Source organism: Meriones unguiculatus, chromosome 4, assembly GCF_030254825.1.
Source record: "Meriones unguiculatus strain TT.TT164.6M chromosome 4, Bangor_MerUng_6.1, whole genome shotgun sequence".
NCBI classification, from domain to species: domain Eukaryota; kingdom Metazoa; phylum Chordata; class Mammalia; order Rodentia; family Muridae; genus Meriones; species Meriones unguiculatus.
Window position 1 is genome coordinate 17,273,759 of NC_083352.1, and position 22,819 is coordinate 17,296,577.

The 22,819-nt window shown below is 45.4% G+C and overlaps 1 protein-coding gene across 7 annotated transcripts in view; it reads right to left on the bottom strand.

Annotated features, from left to right (window-relative positions):
* Nucleotides 1-22,819, bottom strand: part of Tacc1 (transforming acidic coiled-coil containing protein 1) — a 94,805-nt gene that overhangs the window by 25,398 nt on the left and 46,588 nt on the right. For 3 of the 7 annotated variants that reach the window (XM_060381507.1, XM_021657383.2, XM_060381510.1), the window contains exons 3-6: nt 9,174-10,284; nt 6,282-6,317; nt 4,900-4,960; nt 2,442-2,562 (exon numbers count right to left, since the gene is read on the bottom strand). In XM_060381507.1, coding sequence (XP_060237490.1) covers nt 2,442-2,562; nt 4,900-4,960; nt 6,282-6,317; nt 9,174-10,284 — 1,329 coding nt within the window. The remainder of the gene's footprint in view (nt 1-2,441; nt 2,563-4,899; nt 4,961-6,281; nt 6,318-9,173; nt 10,285-22,819) is intronic. The other 4 variants (XM_060381508.1, XM_021657384.2, XM_060381511.1 and 1 more) reach the window with 2 other exon arrangements.

Consider the following 22,819-nt stretch of genomic DNA (forward strand, 5'->3'; position numbering starts at 1 on the left):
ACACACATGGTATATACTCACTTATACATGGATATTAGACGTTTAATATAGGATAAACATACTAAAATCTATACACCTAAGGAAGCTAAGCAAGAAGGAGGACCCTGGGTAAAAATGATTAATCCTCACTCAGAAAGGCAAATGGGATGGACACTGGAAGGAGAAAACAGGAAACAGGACAGAAGACTACCACAGAGGGCCTCTGAAAGACTCTACCCAGCAGTGTATCAAAGCAGATGCTGAGACTCATAGCCAAACTTTGGGTAGAGTGCAGGGAATCTTATGAAAGAAGGGGGAGTTAGTAAGACCTGGGGAGAAAGGAGCTCTACAAGGAGAGCAACAGAACCAAAAAATCTGGGCACAGGAGAATTTTCTGAGACTGATACTCCTACCAAGGACCATGCATGAAGATAACTTAGAACCCCTGCACAGATGTAGCCCATAGCAGTTTTTCTGAGACTAATACTCCAACCAAGGACTATGCATGGAGATAACCTAGAACCCCTGCATAGCTGTAGCCCATAGCAGCTCAGTCTCCAAGTGGGTTCCCTAGTAATGGGAACAGGGACTGTCTCTGAGATGAACTCAGTGGCTGGCTCTTTGGTCACCTCCCCCTGAGGGAGGAGCAGCCTTACCAGGCCACAGAGGAAGACAATGCAGCCAGTCCTGATGAGACCTGATAGGCTAGGGTCAGAGGGAAGGGGATGAGGACCTCCCTTATCAGTGGACTGGGGGAGGGGCATGGGAGGAAATAAGGGAGGGAGCGTGGGATTGGGAGGGGGCTACATCTGGGATACAAAGTGATTAATAATTAATTAAAACTAAATTAATTAATTTAAAAATTAAAGATTTAAAAAAAAAAAGAATGGCTCCCACGGGCTCAGATATTTAAATACTTGGTTCCCAACTGATGGAACTATTTGTTTGGAAAGGATCAGAAGTACAGCCTTGTTGGAGGAAGTGTGGCACTGGGTTTTGGGTTTAACTGACGTTTCAAAAGCCCAGCCATTCCTAGGTAGTTCCCTCTCTCCCTGCCTGTGGTTGCTGTCTCAACACATAAACTCTTGGCTATTTTCCAGAGCTACACCTGCCTGCTGCCATCTCCCCGTCATGCTGGTCACAGACTCTACCCCTCTGGAACCATGGGCCCACAAATTAAATGCTTTCTTCTAGAAGTTGTCTTGGTTGTGGTGTTTTGTCGTGGCTAAAGGAAAGTGGGAAGACACTGGGCATGGCAGCCCCAGGTCTTGGGGAGGACAGGCTGGAAGACTGAGACACATCATAGGACAGTCTGATTTACATAAGTGTTCGAGGTCAGCTAGAGCTACAGAGCTACACCCTGTCTTTAAAAAAAAAAAAAGTAATAATAAATTAGGGGGCTGGAGAGATGGCTCAGAGGTTAAGAGCACTGCCTGCTCTTCCAGAAGACCTGGATTCAATTCCCAGCATCCCACATGGCAGTTTACAACTGTCTGTAACTCCACTTCCAGGAAATTTGACTCCCGCGCAAAGACACATGCAGGCAAAACAACAATGAACATGAAATAAAAATAAATTATAAAAACAATAATAAATTAGTTTCAGCTTGTGTGCAAAAAAATAAATAAATAAAATAAATCAAGAACAAACCTTTGTTTACTTGGCCTTTACTCTAGAAGGATCTTGTACTCTGTAACACTTAATTTTAATAATGTGGACCTGCAAACACTCAACTGATAGAGGCAGGATCCTGAACTAGGGCCAGCTTGAGCTACAAAGCAAAACCACGGGTTAGGGATACAGCTGGTAGCGCAGGGCTTGCCTGGCATGCACAGAGCCCTGGGTTCAAATCCCAGCACTGCAGGAACAGAAACAACAGAACAAAATGACCCTCATATAATATAGTGTTTTTCTCTTGGCCTCGCTTTTGCCTCACAGGTCTCAGCATGAACCTTGCAAAACAGGACAAAAATACTTTCCTGGGCTAGTCAAGTGGCCTGATCAACGTCCTTAACAAGGCTGCAAGGCTGTTTTTTCTGAAGGACGGTACAAAGCAAACTGCCGGGGCACAAGTGACAGGTAGAGTAAGGCCAACACAGGCAAGCGCTACAGCCACCATGTTATCATGTCTGGAAGCTAAGCAGTGAACACAGCAATCCCCAAAGGCCACGTGTCGGACACATGTACAGGCCACCTGCTTCCAGATTGATCGTTCCGATGCAGAGCGATAAAGTCAATCTGCATTGCCGGAACACCCTCCACACCCCTCCCCGTGTCTGTGCCTAGGGCTGTGGTAGGCCCGCGTGCGTCTCTTACAGATCTGCACCCTAACTGCCCCCACAGACTGCCTTGGGCCTTCGGCATGGCTATGCTTCCGTGCCTGCTCTGGGAGGAAGCTCACGGCTTGCGGTAGCTCGGAATGTCGGAGCAGTCACAGTGCTCCAGGTCATCCCCCGGCTCACCTTTGACCTCAGCCCCGGCTGACTTCTGACCGCATGACGTGGACGCCAGTTTCTCCTCATCAGTGGCGTGGCCGTCCCTGTTAGGAATGTCTGAGATCTGTGAGATCACCGCGTCTTCATCCTGGGAAATGCAAGAGGCAGCATCCTTCACAAGGGCAGCCATGGCATTTGTGGAACGGAGCGTGGAGCTGTGGCAGCGCCAGGCCCTCTCAGGGTTTGCCACTGACAACGCTTCGGTCGTGCGAACACGAAACGCTGCTGCTGTTTCTAGAACTCCATTTCTATGGTTTGGGACTGAAATGTCAAAAGTGGAGCTTCTCTAATCTAAATATAAAAGTAATTCAAGAGCTCAGAGATAAGACTTCCTGATTTTTCTTGGGTTATATTCCTCTTTGTTCAAGAACTCGCACCTCATTGTATAGTATAAAGCTCTTACATCTAAAAAACTTTCAGAGTAAGTATTTTTACTAATGTCCAATGATCTCAATAATCACAAATGATTATCGTTAATACCTGGCATATTCTAAATACTGAACTTGCTTAATGTAATTTAGTTACTCTATTGGTTTGATAACCTAGGGCCCATTTTAAAACTATATAACCATGTTCATTAATAGTCATAAATTTATAGCATTTTCTCCCTTTGAGTACAGAAAAAGGAGTGGGAGGATGAATAACATCAAAATACACTGCGAACACATGAAAATACACTGCGTACATGTAGAAAATTTCAAAAATAGGTAAAATGTTTTTTAAAAAAGTTATCACCCATTCAAACCTGGGGCATGCTGGCCCCGCCTCCAGCTCCCGGCCCTAGGCTGGCAGGCATCTCGGCTGCTCAGTTTTTCTTAGGTGCTGGGGACTGAGCTCAGATCCTCACACCTGCCTACTAAGCAGCTCACAAAGTCCTCTATCTTTTCTGCTTAAAAAGCTGCTCTCTCTTCCACTCAGTCTCTGAGTGTTACTGTTTCACCCTGTCAGGCTATCGCCGTGATTACTAATGCATAAACTTATCCTCAAAATATTGTAAGATTTATAAGACTGATCAAAGACGGGCGATGGCTCAGCAGGTAAAGGGCCTGCCACCGCGGCTGATGTTCAAGTCCCAGAACTCACGTGGTGGAGGTAGAGAAGCTACTTACACACAACAAGAAAGAAGTGTAATTAAAGCATCTTTGAAAATTATCATGTACAAAAGCGGACTCTGTTGAACTAGTTAATCAATAAAGCTTTTATAGCATAATATATAATGGCTTTGTTTCTTGTTTTGTTTTGAGACAGGGTCTACTCTGTAGCCCCGGCCAGACTGGACCTCAAAACGTAGACCAGGCTAACATCACGCTCCTCGGTATCTACCTGCTCCTGCCTCCCAAGTGCTGGAATTCAAGCCACCAAATCTACCTGGATTTTTCCCCCCCTCAAAGCTGCAAGTAAATTTCTCAGTTTGTGCTGCCTGCTTTGGTAAAATCTGAGGAAAGATTTCTCTCACTACTTGTAACAGTTTAAAAATAATTCTAATTGCAAATTCCCCCTGCCCCTTTCAAAGCATCTTACATTACAGCAAGTTGTTGGCACAAATTGCGCAAGATAAAGTAAACTTAACTGCATTCTATTAACCAACACGCTGTGTTTCTATAATTATAGTTATGCTGAAATAAAGTCTAAAAAATAAGAAGGTGGTATCAGCCACACTCTGTTTTTAGGGGTTTTATTGGTTTCTTAATCACTCCATACATTCATGTCTGTGTATCATAAAAAATTCCTGGGTTCCATCTTTATAGTTATAACAAGGAGGAAGCAATCAAAGCCATAATGCCATCTAATGCTGATTATTAACGGGGTGGGGCAGACGGAAGTCTGGCATTAAACATGTCTCTCTGCTCTCTCAACCCTTTCCTGGGTCCAGTGCTCAGTCTCTCTTCAGACTTAGTTTCAGGTCCTCCATTTTGTTGAAGCCAACAAACTGGAAAGCCGCCTAAGCTTTAAAATAAAAATAAGCTATCCAGTTATCAGTCAGTCGGCCACTGTCACGGAAGCTGGGCTAATCCTTCATACCTCCTCTGCTGACCTGAGAGCTGCACTCTGCGCTGATACATTAGAATGACGTTATTCCTATGGAACAAAGGTCATTGGGTCTTTGCAATGATTTATTTATTTTAAGTACATTGGTATTTGGCTTTGCATCTATGTCTGTGTGAGGGTGTTGATGCCCTGGAACTGGAGTTTACAGATACTTGTGAACTGCCACGTGGGTGCTGGGAATTGAACCTGGGACCTATGAACAGCAGAAAGTGCTCTTAACCAGTGAGCCACCTCTCCCGCCCTCAAGATGTCTTGTCTTTCAGGGCCTTCCTGGATGAGTTTAGAAGACCGAGGATCTAGCAACTGGTTTCCTCATTTACTCAGACACTGCCCCCTGGGACAAAACCACTCACTCTGACGACCAGCACAGACTTACCTGAGAACACCCATCCAAATCAAGAGACTGGGTTTCGTATTTCTTCACCTTGCAGCCGCTCCTAGAAATGAGAGGAACAGACAAGCCGGTTTGGAATCCCAATGACAACTCTGGGGGTATGAGACGGAGCAGAGCATAGGGTGCGGGACGGAAGCCAAAGCGCAAAGCACCACGGTCATACACTTGCATGGTAGAGCTGTGGAGACGAAGCGGTCCCAGAGACCCACAGCCGGGCTCATTCTCCAGCAAGACCACCTCACTTGGTTTTACGGATTGGTGGACACAGAACTCTGCACCCCACGTGATGAACCGCACAGCACAAAAACAACAAAACAAAACAAAAAACCACCTTTCAGAGACTCTAAGTACCTCCAAGAACAGCCTCAGCAGCGAGAGGCATTGGGTGAGGATCTTTACTCGCTTGGTTTTCACGTTCGTCAGAAAAATCACCACACTGGGCCAGCTTCTTTGAAAATTCTTTATTGCAACTAAAAAAATACCACAGAAATCTCCAAAGACAGCTCCAGACTAGACCTGGGTGCTTACAGAAAGGAACTATGGCCAAGAGAAAGCATCAAAGGAAAAAAGTAAACAAATCATTACCATTCTTTAATAGTGAAGTGAAAAAAAAAAAATAACTGTGTACTGTACGATAAATGCCCAGGACGCAGGGAAACTTGGCCATCTGTCGTTTTTAGACTGGTACATAATTTGTGATCACAAGACTAGTTATTACAGATTCTCCTATGATTTAATGAACTTAAAATATTCAGGAGAAAAAACCCACTTCATTCTAACCAACAAAGAAAAAAATTCCAATGTTTCCCTTTCATGGGAAAAAAACAAAACAAAGACAAGTATATAGATTACCAGTGTATAAAAGGTTACTATTTCCTGGTCTTCCTTCCCTGACGTTCTAAGTGTCACCAAACTTTATTTGGTAAAATTTTATTACCTGTTCTAAGCCTCATCCTACCCACCTCCAAAACAAAAACAAACAAAAAAACCCTAATTATTCCCAACATTAGATAGCAGAACAGCCCATCAAATCACACTGTATTACTGGGGCCAAGCCAGCTTTCAGTTCAAAGTGCCACATGACACATGCTAAGTAATACAGGGCCACACGCTTTTTGCACCTGAGGTGCAAAAAGCAAAAAGCAATCTCCACTCCTTCAGTTACAGACAATTGCAAGGCTGGGCTGACTAAGATGTGGCAAATAAAATGCAAAAAACAAACAAACAAACAAAAACCCAGAAGGTCAAAATAATAAAAAGGCCAAACAGAAGCCAGCATGCAGAGGAGAGAATTTGGGGCAGAGATGGGAGGAGGACCTCCAACTGTCCTGGGGACAAACAGAACCTTCAACAGAAGTACTTACAACAGAAAACAGAGAAATTTCACTTGCTCAGTAGTCCTGGTGCACCAACAAGATTAGAGACAGCAAAGAGACACACAGATGGAAAAGAATCATGTGAAAGCTAGAACATTTGTCTTTTGTCTGGCAGATGTAAAAGTTGCACAGTTCTTTAATATCATGTGAGATACAAATGAAAAATACCATATTAACGCCAGGCAGAGAGGCGCACACCTTTTAAGTCCAGCACTTGGCAGGTGGAACTCTGGGAGTTCAAGGCCAACATGACCTACATACAAAGCCAGTTCCGGGCCAGCCAGGGCTACACAGTGAGACTTTGTCTCAGAACAAACAAAATATTAAAATATAAAAAAATCATATTCGTGACTGTTAGCCCTGGCAAATGAATGGTGACAAGACCTTAGCTTTCATGAAGCAGAGACGGATAAAGTGCCCCCCTCTGTGTGTAATTGTATAGCACACAGAAACACCACTTCACTACTGAGCACACTCTCACTACCTGTCCAAGACCGGGTCAAAGGCAAGGCCTGAACAAAGACAGTGGAGCAGGCACCTGGCCGACTCCTCCACAGGCATCACTAAGACACTCAGAGAGTGTGACACAATATGCCTGTCAGTCAGCACTCAGCAGGCTGAGGCAGGAGGATCAAAAGCCAGAGGCTAGCCCGAACTTCACCCAGTGAGACTCTGCTTTGAAAGAAGGGTAGAATGATTTTTGTCATCTGTATTATCTGGTCTGCAATATCCTAACCGTGTTGTATTGTCTCTGTTTCAATGCATCTTCCAAAAACCTGTCTATCCACCATGGCTCTATGCTTCAGCTGTCTTCAAAAGCAAAGGGGCTCTTCGCTCCAAATCCTACCACTGCACAAGAGCCCCAGAGCTCTTTTCTTGAAAGAAAAGAAGTTTGGTCAGGTACAAAATATTCAATCAAGTGTATGTGATTTATTAGATCAATAAATTATCCTATAAAAATGGAACAGTAGAAAAAAACAAAACAAAACAAACAAACAAAAGAAGAGTAGGAAACGCCACCGGGTGAGGATGGCAGGACTCGGAAGTAGCCATGTCTTGGTTCTAAATCTAAAGTGCTGAGTCAGTTTCTCCTTTCTGAGCCCAGATCTGACCTCACAGAACAGCACCGGCCTCACACCTTCAGCCTGCAGCTGGGAAGAAGGGCCATCAAGTACTGTGGCTTTGGCAGGCATCTAGGAGGCAAAGAGCCAAGGCAACAGCATGCCCAGCATGTACCCCAAGCCTTGAGAGTCAGGAGGAGACTGTATAATCAGTTATGGTTTTAAAGCCCATTTAATTACTCGTCTGTAATCCGAGAGCAGATTTGGAACTCCCATCGCTTTATTCCTGTTAAACGTACCGGACACTCTAGAAGAACTGCTTCCTATATGGCCTGACTCCCTTGATCTTGAAATTAGTATTTCTATTCTTTAACCCCTGCCATATTTTCCTTTACAGTGTAATTCACAAACTGGTGTTTTGAAGACAAAGTAATATTAGCCGGGAGTGGGGGCACATGCCTATAATCCCAGAACTCAGGGAGGCAGAGGCAGGAGGATTGCTGTGAGTTCCAGGCTAGCCTGGTCTACAAAGTGAGCCAGGACAACCAAGGCTACACAGGCAAACCCCGAGGCAGGAGGATTGCTGTGAGTTCCAGGCTAGCCTGGTCTACAAAGTGAGCCAGGACAACCAAGGCTACACAGGCAAACCCCGAGCCAAATAAATAAATAAATAAATAAATAAATAAATAAGGTAAGTAGGTAGGTAAGCAAGCAAATCAAAAACAAACGATGTTTAAGAGTATCTCTCAGGGCTGGAGACACAGCTCAGCAGTTTAGAGCACTGGCTGTTTCTCCAGAAGACCCTGGTTCGGTTCCAGCAGCATGGGGACTCACATGGTCCGTAACTACAGCTCTCAGGGAATCTGATGCCCTTTTCTGGCCTCTGCAGGCACCAGGCTTATGAAAGTGGTACAGAGACATAGAGGCTCCTCCTGCCTCAGCCAGCTGAGCGCTGTCTGACAGGCCTATTATGCCATGTTGGCTCTCTTAGGTTCCTTAGTGATGCCTATGGTGGAGTCGGCCAGGTGTCTTTTCCACTGCATTGAAAAACACCCCTATTTCCCTAGCCAATCTGACCACAACCACAAATACACTTCCTTTCAGCATTTTATCCTGTCACTGGGCCCTTGCATCCAGTTTTTACAAAATGTCACAGTTATAAACAGGTCGACTTTAATCTTTTATTCAACTAGAGTTTCCTGATAGTGTAATCCGGAATCAAAATGTAAAACCTAACATGGAATATGGCCTGAGGGATTTCCCTGGGAATTCCCAAACTAAAGACCTTCCGGTTTCCTGGGAGAAGAAGCGGCAGGAGGAACACACAGCAGATTTACCTGGCCTCAACTGGCCACTTGGACTGCTCTCAGTTCTCATCACAGACATTTGCTAACAACTAGAAACACACAGGAAACAAGAACTCCATCACTACCACCAACAAAACTCACAACTCTGTTCCATGAGAGTGTTCTGGGTTTCTGGCATCACTGACCCTACACAGGCAAGGTGAAGTGTGAAGATGGGAGCTAGCACTGACACTGGAATTCAGTATACAATGTGATTCCTGGGGGATTCCTGAAAACCTCTAATCTTTACTCGATTTATTTTAAATCAAAAAGTATCCAGGGTAGGGGGAGATGACTTAAATAAGTCAAGAATTCAGAAATAAGGCAGAAATCAACAAAAGAAACTTCTGATGATTCCAAACGCACAGAAGAGAGTGTTCCACTGCGCCTCACACATTTGTGAGTGCGATTCACGGAAACCAAACTCCCAGAAAGCACTCTAGAACACATGCCCAGCACCCGCTGTCACTCACGTTATCAAACGCGACTTTGCCTTCTTGGGTGAGTCTAAGGTTTCATTAACATGATTACCAGTGGTGGAGCAAAAGGTGCTGCTTGTCAAAGCTGCAGTTGGCGTAAAGGGATCCATGGCTTCATCGAAGTTATCTGGGCCAAAGTGGTTGGAGCCTTTGGAGGAGAGGGGAGGGGAGTTCTGCAGAACAGGGCAGCCCCCGAAGGAATTAAAGTTGGGGTGAGCCCATTTACTTGGGTCTAGCTTAGGAGACTCTTGGGAGAGGGAGGCATCTTGAACTGTGGGGTCTGCAAGTGGCTCAGCACCCACAGGCTTACTGATGCCATCTTTTACTATGCTGGGCGTCAGTCTGTTACTAGGCTTCCTGCCAAGCTGCCTTGGAAGGGCATTCCCGGCCTCTACATTTTCCCCATCTTCTGTAAAATCATCCTCAAGTTTCAGAGGCGAGTTCCCGGAACCCTTCTGCAGCTCAATGCCGAGATCGCTGGTGTCATTACTGAGAACGTCAGCAGCTTCTTTAAGGCTAAGGGAAGATTTCTGGGCCCTGGCACCTCTCGGCGCACTAAGAAGCGTGCTCTTATCCAATTCATGGGGAATGGACTGGGAGGAAGCCTTCGGGAGAGGTGAACCCTCCAAGATCCTTTCGGTTTCAGAGGCGTCGCCCCCAGCTATCTTCTTCCTCAGGGAGACAGGCTTGGGCCTTCTTAGCTTGCTTCTGCTGGCCACTGGCTCTGGACAGGGGCCTCCAGTCTTCTGACCGGCTTCTGGAAAAGCCTCTAAAGTAACCACCATGCTTCCTTCCATCACTGGCGTGTCCTGAGTGGCTTCGGGTGTGAAGGACAAAGCCTTGCCTGAGAGCGCAGGTACACAGCCATTGGCTGCTTTTGTTCCAAGAGCCACTGGGTCCTCTGTGTACTTCCTGGTTTCTATTGAAAATGGCCGCACCACTGAGATCTTGCTGACATCGTGTTCGGCCTCTCCTCTGACATCCTTGACTGAGAGAGAATCAATGGTTGCCTGTGGCACTTCATTTTCCGAAGATCTAGAACCTGTATCAGACGGACATTTTTCAATCACTTCTGCTACCAACCGTTCATCAGCTTCTTGTGATTCTAAAAAACAAAGAAGGAAAGAAAGAAAGAAAACTCTATTAAATAATTCTTTTGGAGCTGGAGAGATGGCTCAATGATTAAGAGAACCAAAGAGCCAGGTTCAACTCCCAGCATCAACATGGCAGCTCACAATTTTAACTCCAGTTCTCGGGGATCTGACACCCTCACACAGACACACATGCAGGCAAAACACCAATGCACATAATAAAAAAAATTAAAACCTTTCTACTACTGGTAAAGAGCCTGTCTGTATGACTTCACCTCAAAGAGCAGCAGCACCTGCTTTAACATCCGCTTTCTTCTACTCTTAGTGCAGCCGTAATGGCAGTTTTACCTCAAAAAGCCTGACGAGCTCCACACTCTAACATGAGTTTCCTTGCTATGCTAGTACCATAGTATTAGGCAACGTAGATTAATGAAGGCTCTGCTGCAGCAACATGTCCTGTGTGATCCCAACGCCTGTGGAATTCACTCACTGTAGCTCGGCGGAAAGCCTGCTGGGCAGAATGTTTCAGTCGGCAGAACTGAATCCAGAAGAGTCAAGGTCACCATTTTTGCCTCCTTTTGGGACCCTTTTCCTACTAGGTTGCCTCGTCCAGCCCTGACATGAGGGTTTGTGTCTGGTCTTACTCTATCTTGTTATGCCACGTTTGGTTGGTGTCCTTGGAAGCCTGTTCTCTTCTAAATGGAAAATGGAGGCGGAGTGGATCTGGGGGAGAAGGGAAGCTGGGTGGGGGGCACTGAGAAATGCAGGAAGGGGAGCAGCGGTAGGGATGTATCATATGAGAAGAATTTAAAAGTCATGGGCTAAAACGGAATGAACTGTTACAAAAATAAAAAATAAGAAAAATCCCACCATGGCCAGATCACGGTCTACTTTTCTATAGACTTAATAGCTAGAAAACCACGAAAAAGGTAAAACAAGTATTGTTTCTAAAAGGTGGATGTAGCAGCCAGGAGGTGCTGGCACACACCTTTAGCCCCTGGACTCAGGAGGCAGAGGCAGGTGGATCTCTGAGTTCAAGGCAGAAGCAGAGAACCATGAGTTGAATACAAACACAGAAATAGCTTTAAAAACAAATATCCTTTCATTGGCTATGACAAAAACCATTAGAAAATTCATTTGTTCCCTTGTAACATCTATTTCTAGGCTAGGGTAATAATTCCTCAATCCTTGTAAACAAAATTACTTCTTAATTTCTGTTGCACAAGAAAATATGCAAATTTACTAGAAAGGTCTAAGTGGGGGAATTTCGTAAAGTGCAAACTAAGTGCTTTGCTCGATCCAACCTGAATAACATTTTATCAAGAGAAACAAAGTAAGCCGTAAGTAAAGTCTCACCTCATGACTTTTAAGGAAACCGACAGGTGGCCCTCTGAGAGAGAACGCCTCCCAAAATCCTAACCAGGACCCATAGGTGAGCACCACCATTTCTTAGAGCGCGCACATCTTGTGTGACGCTCTCTGTGGAGCTCTGGCTGGCTTCACCCCACACTGATCCTCCTGCCTCAGCCTCCCCAGTGCTGGGATTACAGGAACACGCCACCATGTCCTGTAATTACATGGGACTTAGCAACCTTACTCTGGAGAACCTTCAAATATTCTCCGAATGGCCTTAAATATGTGTCTAGCTATCAGTAGGACAGAAAAACTTGTGATACCAGTTGTCAAACATTTACTTTGTTAATCTTCCTAACAAGAAGATGTGGCCAGATCCTGGTGTGTGCTGAATAGGGACATGTGGAAGAAAAGTCTACTGCACTGCTGTCCTACAACCTTAAACTTTTATCATAAACTTCATTATAAAAAAAACTTGCAAATAAAAAAATCACACCTAAGTAGCTAGACCCTAAGTCTATGCATCTCAGTGACCTGGACAGTTATAACAGCCATTTAGAATTAGAAGCTGTGAAGCTTCATATTAGGTTTTATACTTCCACTATCAAATATGTTTTTAGATGGTTATCCACTACCCAAATCAAAAAATCCATGACAAAGTTAGAGCCAGAAAAACAATTAGCTCTCAGAGCCACGTTGTGGACAGAACATAGGGAGTCTTATGGAAGAAGTAGGACATAAAAGGACCTGGAAGGGACAGGAGCTACAAGGAAATCAAAGCCAAAACCTGGGCCCACGGGGCCCTGTTGAGACCGATGCATCAACCGAAGACCATGCATAGAGAGGACCTAGACCCCCTGTCAGATGTAGCCCACAGACAGCTCAGTCTCCATGTGGGTTCCCTACTAAGGAGGGAAGAGACAGTCTCTGACATGGACTCGGTTGTCTGCTCCTTGATCACTTCTTCCTGGTGGGGTGACCTAGCCAGCCCACAGAGGAAGAGGATCCAGGCAGTCCTGATGGCACCTGATAGGCTAGGGTCAGTCAGTAGGGAAGCAAGACTTCCCCTATCAGTGGGCTAGGGAAGAGGTATAGGAGAGGAAGAGGGACAGAGGGTGGGACCAGGAGGAGAAGAGGGAGGGGGCTATAAATGGGATTCAAAGTGAATAAATTGTAAATAATAACAATAGGAAAACAATTAGCTCTTCATTTGCAGAAGAGGAGGAGGAGTACACACAAACTCTAAGTGTGCTGACTATCTCACTTAGGTATGTTGGTGTTCATATGTTGAGCTATTGTGGATGTGTTATGGACTGTTCAATTGAAGCTGATAAATTAGAAAGTGAAGACCAAGAAAAAAAAGTGCCCCATCAGACACCGAGGGCTGAGTGGAAGTAACACAGGCCTGCAATCCCAGTCACGAGATCACTGCAAGTTCTGGGGCAGCCTGGTCTATAAAGCAAGTTCTAGCCAGGCTACACACAAAGATCCTTCTCAAAACTCAAACAAAACAAAAACAAACAAATAAAAAGTGTATGTGGGGGGGCAGGCAGGCAAACAGGCAGGCAGATGAGACAAAAAGAGCTAGGATTGCAACCATCTATGCATGTCTGTGTGCAAAGGCCTACAACCGTCTACGCGTGTCTGTGTGCAAAGGCAACCTTACAAGGGGTTGCCAACACCTAATATAGGGGCTATATCAAATAGTACATAGTTCATCCGTATTCTCAGATGTTGGAACAGAACTCTAAAGTTTTTTAAAAATCTCTGATAAAGTATTTTTCACATGCTCATAAACCATGGCAATGGTTGGCGTGTCCTAGTTGTGAGCTCCCATATGGCAAGCTCACAACTATCTGTAACTCCAGTTCCAGGAGATCTGACACCCTCACACAGACACATGCAGGCAAAACACCAATGCATATAAATAAAAATAAAACATCAAAAAAATTATTAAAAAATTAGATGAACTGCTTGAACATTTTATCTATCTATCTATCTATCTATCTATCTATCTATCTATCTATCTATCTATCTATCGTTTGTTGAGACAGGGTTTCTCTGTGTAGCCTTGACTGTCCTGAACTTACTTTGTAGACCAGTCTGGCCTCCAGATCACAGAGATCCACCTGCCTCTGCCTCCCCAACTGCTGGAATTACAGGTGTTTGCCACCACACCTGGCTTGAAATTTTTAGCAACTCAACTTTATAGCACATTTCCCCTGCTCCTTTCAGGCTTCTGGATGCGCTATCCTTCCAGGGAGGCAAACTGATTAAATACTAAATGAGTGAGGAGGGAAAAGAGGCTGGGAAGGCAGAGAGGGGGCAGCCTGCAGTCCTGCAAGCCTTGTCAAAATCGGCTTTACCGTCACATACAGTCAGGTCGTATTTTACACAGCTGTGGTCTGGGAATGTACTGGAAGAGGCTGAACTAAACGAAGCCGTAATTTGCTCTGGAGCTTCAATGAAAGGGCTGCTAATGAAAAGAAAAAGTCATGCAACATTTGGGAGAAAATAAGGAGGTCAGATTGGTGAGGCTTGGTGATGGGCTGAATACGGACTGAGGTAGGAGTCATCAGAGGCGAGTCCTAGGTGTTAGCTTCTGAATCTAAAGGAAGGTGATGCTCCAGGGAGTTACAGTGAAAGAGGGTAGCCTACTGCACAGAGCCAGTGAGTTCTGCCTGAGCAGGTAAAACTCAGAGTTCAGCTACGATAGCTGTGTGGGGAGTCTGAGGAAGAGAGCTGCATAGGCTAAAACTTCAAGGGTCAATGGGCTGGAAATAGTTTGCTACCTGAAGCTATGGTTATAGAGTAACTACCAGTCCCCCTCAAAAGCCTGCATACTGACTACTACCATAATTACAAGTGATTGCCACCCCATGCTTTTACCTTGAGCCTTATCATATTTTAAGTCCAAATTGTTAAGACAGAAGTCAATTTCTTAAAGTTTACCTAAAAAGGTTAACCCAATTTAAAACCTAAACTTCAACTATCTTTTTAAACGACCGTAGTGATATTATTGATAACAGCATGCTTGATGCACAGGAAAATGTTCAAATGTTTGAAGATGGATGGTGAACTAATCGTGACCTCTAGAATTTATCTTAAAAATACCTGAGCAACAAATAAGAAAACACCTCAGCACATTTAGCACATTGGATGATGAGAATAATCCATCATCCAATGTGTTAAATGTTTCAGAAGGTGATCAAAATTCTTTTAATGATTTTCTTTTAATGTACACTGGTGTTTGTCCTGCGTGTATGTGTGAGGGTGTCAGATCCCCTGGAACTGGAGCTACAGACAGTTATGAGCAGCCATGTAGGTGCTGGGAATTGAAATCGGGTCCCCTGAAAGAACAGCCAGTGCTTTTAACCACTGAACCGTCTCTCAGGTCCCTGGTAATCATAAATTTTTACAAGTTTAGGGTGTTGCAACTGGAGTTCATCCAGAGAACGCTTATTTATAATTCATAGGCCCTGGGTTCAATCTCTAGCATGAGGAATGGAAGAAAAGGAAATAAAAAAAGAAAAGGTGATTTTTTTTTTTTGTTATCAGTTATCAGTTAACGTGATTGTAAACCTGTGCTGCCCGCCACCCTTATCCTTGCTTTGACTCATTCACCACCATTCCCTGACAGAGAGTGCCTGGCCCTAACACCCCAGTCCTCCAAGTTCCTTTGCATGCCTGGGAAAAACCTATAGTTCAGCCAAAATGCAGACAGGAAAGGAGCCAGGAGATGAGCAGCCCCTTCCCCGCTAGCCTGTGACTCCCTCACTCATCATCTTCTGGAGCTCTTTTCTTCCCTGCTACCCAACACCTTCACTCTCGATCCCACATCCCAGGAGCTACCTGACTTCAGGTTTTTGCTTCCTCCTCCTCCCCTTACTCCCACTTGCCTTGCTCATCCTACACCTCAAGGTGTGGGAATGGATCAAGAGCTCTGTGTGAAACAGATGACCCCACGGGCTGCTTTCTACTGAGGCGTGTCCAGATTCGCAGTCCTGTTGGTTAGGAACTGAAAACTCTAAGTAATGTTTGGCTCTCATAGGAATTGCACCATGAAACATGTGGCCCTGCCATGGGGAAAGGGGGAAAAATACAAAACACTGTCATCCAGCTCCAGCCTCCTGCAGGTAGCTGAAGGAACCCTGCCAAGGGCATCCTCCCTGTTCATTTCTTGACCACCTCAGGGCAGGTGTCACATAAATAAACGTGCCCACTCCTTTAACTCGGCATCCATGTGAACCCCACTTCAGGATCACATCTCAGCACCAGCAAAATGTCTTAGCCAGGCAGAAAGAGTATTAGTTCTCAATTAAACCAGTTAGAAAAGCTGTACAAACTTAAAAAACAAACAAACATTCGAAAATTACCAGCTGGGCTTGGGGGCACACAGCTTTGAGGCCATCCTGCTCTACAGAATGAGTTCCAAGATGGCCAGGGCTATGCCGAAAAACCCAGTCTCGGGGAGAAAGAGAAAAACTACTCATCCTCTGAACTTGAAAAGCAGTATTTAGTGAAGTTTCATTTGCACTCATCTCAGCAGCTGGCAAGTGTCCCAACGGCAGCTGCTCAGCATCCCTACCCTAGACCAGAGACTGGAGTCTAACAACAGCACACGACTGCAGGAATGAATGGAGCATCTGCCAGCCCATCGCAGAACCCGGCCAGAGGTTCGCCTGTCTCTCCTCTGGAGGCACCGTTACATAACAGCCAGTCTACAGCACATGCCTCTCCACTCATGCCTGCGCTTCTTGCCCAGTGCAGAAGGCTGCTTTTTCGCAGCCAGCCTGAGTGAAGAGCTTGGTTCTGACACGAAAGGCTCTGCCAGGGGCTTGGAGAACTCTGATCTGGAGATAAACTCAAAGCAAGCACAGAGGAAATCCAAAACAACCGCTTGCCAACCTTTCCTGCCACCTCCACTTCCAACGAAACTCCTTCCCGCTAAAGGACTGTGACACACACACCCGCTTCTCAGCATCAGATGATCTGACACTCACTCAACATAAAGACTATTATGTAAGAGTCCATCCCTCCCTCCTCAAAATATTGATAGAAGGGAGGGCATGGAATGCCAGAATATTAAGGATTGCCATAAATAAGGTATGCTAGATTGTATGCTAACAATATTCTGGGTTAAAATACAAGTTTATAAAGGCCTTTGAAACCTAAGAAAAAAGCAGATGTCAGCACAAAAAAAAGAAAAAATAAATTTTTAATGTATTAGCCAGGCATGGTGGTGTATGTCTATAATCCCAGCACTTGGGAGGCAGAGGCAGGTGGAACTCTGCGAGTTCAAGGCCAGCCCCATCTACAAAGTGAGTCCAGGACAGCCAAGGCTACTCAGAGAAACCCTGTCTCAAAACAAAACAAAAAATGTATTGTGTATATATGTGTGGGCGTGATGTGTAGGTATGAGCATGTGCTCTATACACCTCACGGGGAAGTCTGAGGACAACACTTCCTTCCACTTCCACTTTCCCGTGGGTCCCAGGGACTGCACTTACGTCACTAGGCTTACAATGCAAACCCTTCCACTTTCCCGTGGGTCCCAGGGACTGCACTTACGTCACTAGGCTTACAATGCAAACCCCTCTACCGGCTGAACCTGTTCTGTTTTGTTTTTAATTACTTTGGGGGAGGGGGATGCACACTCGGCCTGAATGTGTAGTCGGAAGGCAATCCAAGGGAGTTGGTTCTCTCCTTTCGTGGTCCTCAGGACTGAACTCAGGCTGTCAGGCTTGATAGGAAAAGACCTGATAGCTAACCCATCCCTCCTGGTTTGTTTTTGGAACAAGGTTCACTCTGTAACCCAGGAGGGCCTCCAATTTGTGGCAGTTTCCTGCCTCACTCAGTCTCACTGTGCTGGAATTACAGGTATGAGCCACCACACTGGCCATACAAAGTTTGCTTTTTGTTTGTTTTTGGGGGGACAAGATCTCTCTGTATAACCTTGGCTGTCCTGGACTCGATTTGTAGCACAGGCTGGCCTCATGGTCACAGAAATCCACCTGCCTCTGCCTCCTGAGTGCTGGGCTTGTGCCACAGCACCTGGCCACAAAGTATTTTTGTAACTTAAGAGAAATGCTTGAACTTGAATGCAGAGGACCTACTTTCTTAGTTGCTTTCATATGCCTAACCTCACCTAAGAAGAGAGCAGGGGAGGTGGCTCAGCAGCTCAGGTGTTGGTCACGAAAACAAGGGACCTGAGTTCAGATCACCAGACCCGGCAAAAACCGGGGTGCTCATGGGACTCCTGTACCCCAGCACCAGGTGGAAGGGGGGAGAGACTGTGGTATCCCGAGCGTCACTAGGCGGACAGCTCAGGTGGATCAATGAGCTCCAAGTTTAGTCAGGGGTGGAAAGTGAACCAGGGCAGAAAGACTTCATGTCAACCTTCAGCCTCCACACGCAAATGTGCGTGCCCACACAAACAAGCACACATGCCCCCAATAAAGACACACATGGAAATGAAGCCGGCAGTCAGAACACATGCACACCAGCACCCGGGACTGTCATTATCGAAGAGTGCACTTCAGCCCAGATCTGAGCTTTGCTGCAAAGAGTTGCCGTGGGCTGCTTTCAGATCTGCAGATGCCTGCATTCTGCTGCTTCCTCTCCTTTGGCTACAGACAGATAAATGACCCTTTTCTGCAATTTCTATCTTTTTTTCTATCTTTCTCTTTGGTTTTCCAAGACGGGGTTTCTCTGTGTAGCCTTGGCTGTCCTGGACTGGCTTAGTAGACCAGGCTGGCCTCAAACTCATAGCGATCAGCCTGCCTCTGCCTCCCTGACATGCCCAGCTTTCTGCTGTTTCTAAATATGTAATAATACCCTGAGAAAATGAGCCTCCTGTGCCTCAGGTATATACACTGGCTCTGACTGACCTTACCATCCACAAGCAATAGCTCATGTCCATGGCTCCAGGATGGGAAGGGGCCACCAGAGCAATCACACACAGCCATGATTAGTAATCAGGAAGGTACATTCCTTGCTCCCTCTACCTACTTATTCCCTCACATTACTACTAGGGCAGACAAATGGCCTGGGTACTGGGGAGTCCCAGAGTCAGTGCTAAGGAATTATCACACTTAGAAAGGCCGGGGGAACCCTAAAATTTGTAGCCAAGCCAGGCTTTGGGGAGCCACAAAATCAAACACGCGAGCGCGTGCCCGGCTCACGATCATGTAACGTTCATTTAAGAGGGCTTGCCCCGCAGTTCCGGCGCTGTGGGTGCTCACTGTTTTATGTGAAGTGGTTGGTGCTGCTTGTCTCCCGTGCACACCCTCCCAGAAGCCTGAAAACCACGTCACAATTACAGTACCAATGCAGTGTGACTGCTGTATCAGCAGTTGTTACTGTGGAGGGGATCATTTCAAGACAAGAAGTCTGCATGTGTTAAGACAGGTGTAATTTTTTTCTGAATATTTTTGTTCTGTAGTTTATCAAATTCAGTTATGGAACCGACAAATGTCTTATGGCTAGTTTATTGATGCTCTTTGTTTAGTGTACCTGACTTGAAGCTCAGACTTTATCATAGCCATCTACATAGAGAAGATGGCATCTGAGTACGGTTACATACTCAGAGTGTTGTCAGGTCAGCACTTTGGGATGAAGCTTTTGAGGATAAGGGGAGGGCAGGTGTATTAGTTGTTTATCATCACCATGAGAAGACCATCCTCGCAAAAGGACCTCACAGAAGGAAGGGCTTGGTGCTCAGGTCCTGGGGGAAACAACCTGGGGTGGCAAGGAGGCCTGTGGCTATCTCCCTGCACTGCAGGAAGCAGAGAGAGAAGGGGGACAGGGTGCGGTAGGGGGCTTTGCCCACCCCCTTCTTTCAGCAAGGCTGAGGGTTAACAACCATTCATGGCGGGCTCACCGGCTGGGAGCCAAGTCCTGGAACACATGAGCTTGTAGGGGGCTTCACATGCAGACCACAAACAGCAGCTATACAATACTCGGGAATAACGTAATGCTTATCTAGGGTTTAACGTGTAGAAATTATTTTACAGTGAAAGGCCTGAGAGTAGCTCGTTTTTAGAAGCACAAAGTGGCGGCCTCACTGTCCTATAGAAATTAGTTTCTTCAAGAGCAAATAGATGTCAATAATTACTTCAACGTGTGTGTGTGTGTGTGTGTGTATATGTGTGTGTATGTGTGTGTGTGTGCGCGCGCGCAAGTATAAGGAAATTGTCAACCACCTTTTCCAAGAGCCCTGACACTTTTACACAGAAATCACGGCCCCTGCTCAGCTGCCAGGCTTCCTGAAGCACAGACTTCCTTTTCTGAATAAACAACTTTTTTAATGCTTTCACATCTAGCAACAACAAAGACACACCTGGAAGCATTATATAAATTAAAGCTGTCTGAAAGGCATTTATTTATTTATAGGGAGTCACACACTGCTGCCCTCAGTGGGTCCAAGGCTGGGACTCTGGCCACTTTATGCACTGAGCCATCAATCTTTTTTTTTTTTGAGACAGGATTTCTCTGTGCAGCCTTGGCCTCCTGAGTGCTGGGATCACAGGTGTGTGCCACTGCGCCCGGCTGGTTGAAGGTGACAATCTTCTAGGTCTTCTGTATCACAGACACGGGTAGTTCAGTAGCAGAGCACCTGCCTACACCTCGCTAGGATCAGCCCACAATTAAAAACAAAAGCAGAGCAGGAGCAAGCTGGGCAGAGGTGGGTGTCCATCCCTTAGGAGCTGTGGCTTCCAAGACAAAAGTGACATTCAGGGACTAGACCAGACAGCATTTCAGAGGTGAAAGGAGCCCTCGGAACAGCTGGAAATGGGACCGGTCAGAGACAGAAAGAACGTCCTAGAGAAGCACTGACCCAGAGGGTACAGCACCTATGTCTGCAAATGGGCAAAGATGGCCTCAAGAAACAGTGCTGGGACAACCTGGAAGCCAGGTGTCAAAGAATGAAGCTGGACCACTTCATCACCCAAACACACACACACACACACACACACACACACACACACACACACAAATGAACTCAAAATGGATCACAGACCTAAACAGATGAGCCAAACCACAAAACTGTCCAAAGAAAAACAGAAGTAGAGCCAGTATGGTGACTCATCCAGGTAAGCCCATCATTTGTGAGGCAGAGGAAGAATCAGTCCAAGGCTAGCCACACCTACATGGTAAATTTTCAAAGCGAGCCCCAACGATAGGGAGACTGCCTGAAAACAAACAAACAAACAAACAAACAAACACTTTACAGAGAGAGAAAAAAATAGATAGGCATGGTATTATGCACCTATAGTTCCAGAAAGGTGGGAGATTGAAGCAGAAGGGTTGAGTTCAACAAGACAACCTGGACTATAAGAACGAGACCTCATCTCAACAAGCCAATAAAGAGAAAAAAGCAGGGAGGAACTGCTGGGGCTGGAGGAGAAAAGTAAAGAAAAAGGAAAAAATAGGGAACAAATATGGATGGACATTTCCCTAGAGAACATATAACAATATTCAAATGCAAAGATTTTTTTTTTATTAAATAAGTTTGTAAACTTAAAAAGAAATTATTCACATTTAAGGGCACACGTAACTCAGTGGAAGATCATGAAGCCCTCAGTTTGACATTCTGAACTTCAAAAACACATAAAAACAAAATATCCAGTAACTGGGGCTGGAGAGATGGCTTAGAGGTTAAGAGCACTTGCCGCTCTTCCAAAGGGCCTGAGTTCAATTCCCAGCAACCACATGGTGGCTCACAACCATCCATGGTGAGATATGGTGCTCTCTTCTGGAGTGCAGGCACCCAGGCAGGCAGAACACTGTATACATAATAAATAAATTAATTTTAGAAAGAATATCCAGTAACTAGAGAAGATGCTCAAGACGGTGATCCACTGGGGAGTACAGATCACGCTGACAACAAGATGCCATCTCACCTCTACTGGGAAAAACAGATAACACGTGCTGGACACCTTTAATTCCAGCATTCAGAGGCAAAGAGAGGTGGCTCTCTGTGAGCTCAAGGCTAGCCTGGGCTATATAGTGAATTCCAGGCCAGCCTGGGCTACACAGTGAGACCCTGTCTACAAACAGGCAAATTTACCTGGTAACACTAAAGAAAAATGGTACAGTTTAAAAAATGGTGTAACAGTCCTTCACAATTTTAGCCAAGAGTTAGTAATGACCCAGCAATTCTACTTCTCAGTGTGCATTCAGAGATGACAAGAGACGTCTGTGAATGCAAGAGAAAAAATACATCTATGAACACAAGAGGTGGTACTGTTCATAACAGCCTCCCAAATGGAAATAACCTAAATTTCAATTAGCTGATGAAAGGGTGGATAAAGTGCTTGGAGTACTAGTCGGCCATAAAAAGGGCGTGAAGTGTTGGTATTTGCTCAGACAAAAGCAGTACGGCCGGAGCCAGAAGGGATGCTCTCAAGGTTGAGAACACTCTTAACTGTTGGGCTCCTCCAGAAGACTCATCTATTAACCCCAGCTCCAGGGGATCTGACACCCTCTCCTGACCTCCGAGAGCATGAGGCTTGCACATGGCGCACATATGTACATGCAAATGCTCATACATGTAAAACAAAAATAAACAAAGCTTAAACAAAAAAAAAGGGACATAAGCATGGCAAAGTAAAGAACTGTCACAAAAGACTCCAAGAGGTATGGCTCCAGCTATATGGAATGCCCAGAATAAACAAATCTACTAATTAAAAAAAAGATAGATCATTTGGCTAGAACCGTAAGACAAGGTGGGAAAGGAATGGTATGTGACTGTAAATAGGTATAGTGGATACAGAATAAATACAGGGTTCTTCCAGAGGTGAAGAAAAAAACCCTAAAAATTAGGTTAGGATGATAGTTACAAAGATCATTTTGCAGGACATAGTAGCACACACCTGTAATCCTACCTGCTTTTCTAATGATCAAGAGTTCAAGGCCATCCTAAGCTCCATAAAGATACCCTATCTCAAAATCAAAAACTTAAGGGCTGGGGCTACAGCTAGTAGCAGAACAGTGGCCTGGCATATACAAGGTTCTGGATTCAAATCCCCGTAATTTAAAAAAATAAATAAAAAAGATCATGGAGGCTTCAGAGATGACCCAGGTTCAACTCCTAGCACTCACATGATGGCTCACAACCACCTTGGCCTCTGCAGGCACCAGGCACACATGTGGTGCAGACATACGTGCAGGCAAAACACCCACACACATAAA